The sequence below is a fragment of the Trichoplax adhaerens genome, genomic scaffold, assembly GCF_000150275.1.
Source record: "Trichoplax adhaerens TRIADscaffold_40 genomic scaffold, whole genome shotgun sequence".
Lineage (NCBI taxonomy): Eukaryota > Metazoa > Placozoa > Uniplacotomia > Trichoplacea > Trichoplacidae > Trichoplax > Trichoplax adhaerens.
The window spans coordinates 147383-148628 of NW_002060980.1; the positions used below are offsets into that span (position 1 = coordinate 147383).

A 1246-nucleotide genomic window follows, 5' to 3' on the forward strand; every position below is an offset into this window, starting at 1 on the left:
ATTACAGACAATCTTTCAAACGCTTCCTCGGCTAACTTTGGTTTGCGATGACGAATGGATATCTCCAGAATCGTTTATGCAAGTTGATCCATCATTATGGAGTGGAGAACGACAAATAGCGATTTTTAATAGAGATTCTTCCCTTGAAGTTTGTCAACCAGGCAACTTTAAGACTAAAAACGCTGTGTCTAACGATTCCAAGATGACTAATGTATCAGATCTATCAGCAAATGTACAACAGAAAATCACTCCGTGGAAAATATTTCCTACGGACGATGAAAGTTTACTTTCGAAACAACTTACTTTAAGCAACGGTAAAAGCCGAGAAGACGGTTTAATCGTAGTAGCCAGTTTAATAGATAAAGCTGCCAACCTAGGAGGTAAGCTATGATGTGCTAATCTATACTATTTGAATTAAATAGATAACAGGATTATACTCTTCTAGTCAGAGACAATCGTAATTTCTATAGTTTTACTTTTAGTTTATCGGTAACTAGATTAGATAACTTAGATGTATTTATGACATAAATCAATATTATCTAATAATATCTAAATCTTTTATCTTATAAAAATCAGGATTATGCAGGACTTGTGAAATATTAGGAGTATCTCGGCTTGTAATAAGTAATAAAAATTTTATAGAAAATCGAGAATTTCAAAGTCTAAGTGTAACAGCTCATAAATGGATACCAATAGACGAGGTAGTGCGATATTTTGAAAGTACAGTAATGCCTTAACGCGATTTTAAAAATTTTAACAGTATCAGCACCGTGTGAGATTCGTACTAATTACATATGTGCAATTTACTAATATACTAATACATAATTTTTAATTTGTGAAGGTACGGGTGGAAGAATTAGAAGAATACTTAATAAGTATGAAACAGTTAGGCTACTCCGTTGTCGGGGTAGAACAAACTGCCAATAGCGCTGATTTAACGAAATATGACTTTGCTAAAAGATCGATATTATTATTAGGGTAAGTAGAACAAAATAAGTTATCATTTTCATCATTCCATGATTTTTTGGGCGATCTATTACAAAATAACTACAGAATAAGTACTATACATCGATTGCAATTGATTTGGATAATTTCATTTGTTAAAAGTAACGAAAGAGAGGGTATACCGGTTCCGTTATTAAAAATGGTGGATGAATGCGTAGCAATACCTCAATTAGGAACGATACGATCATTTAATGTACACGTTACCGGAGCAGTTCTAATTTGGGAGTATAGCAAACAACAT

The 1246-nt window shown here is 32.8% G+C and overlaps 1 protein-coding gene across 1 annotated transcript; it reads left to right on the forward strand.

Annotated features, from left to right (window-relative positions):
* Positions 1–223: 223 nt before the first annotated feature.
* TRIADDRAFT_5097 (uncharacterized protein) lies at positions 224–1246 on the forward strand (the record flags this gene model as incomplete). The annotated part of the gene is made up of 4 exons (XM_002118213.1): positions 224–380; positions 577–704; positions 842–978; positions 1108–1246. Coding segments are annotated over 4 exons (561 nt in total), but the record flags the coding sequence as incomplete, so codon positions are not given.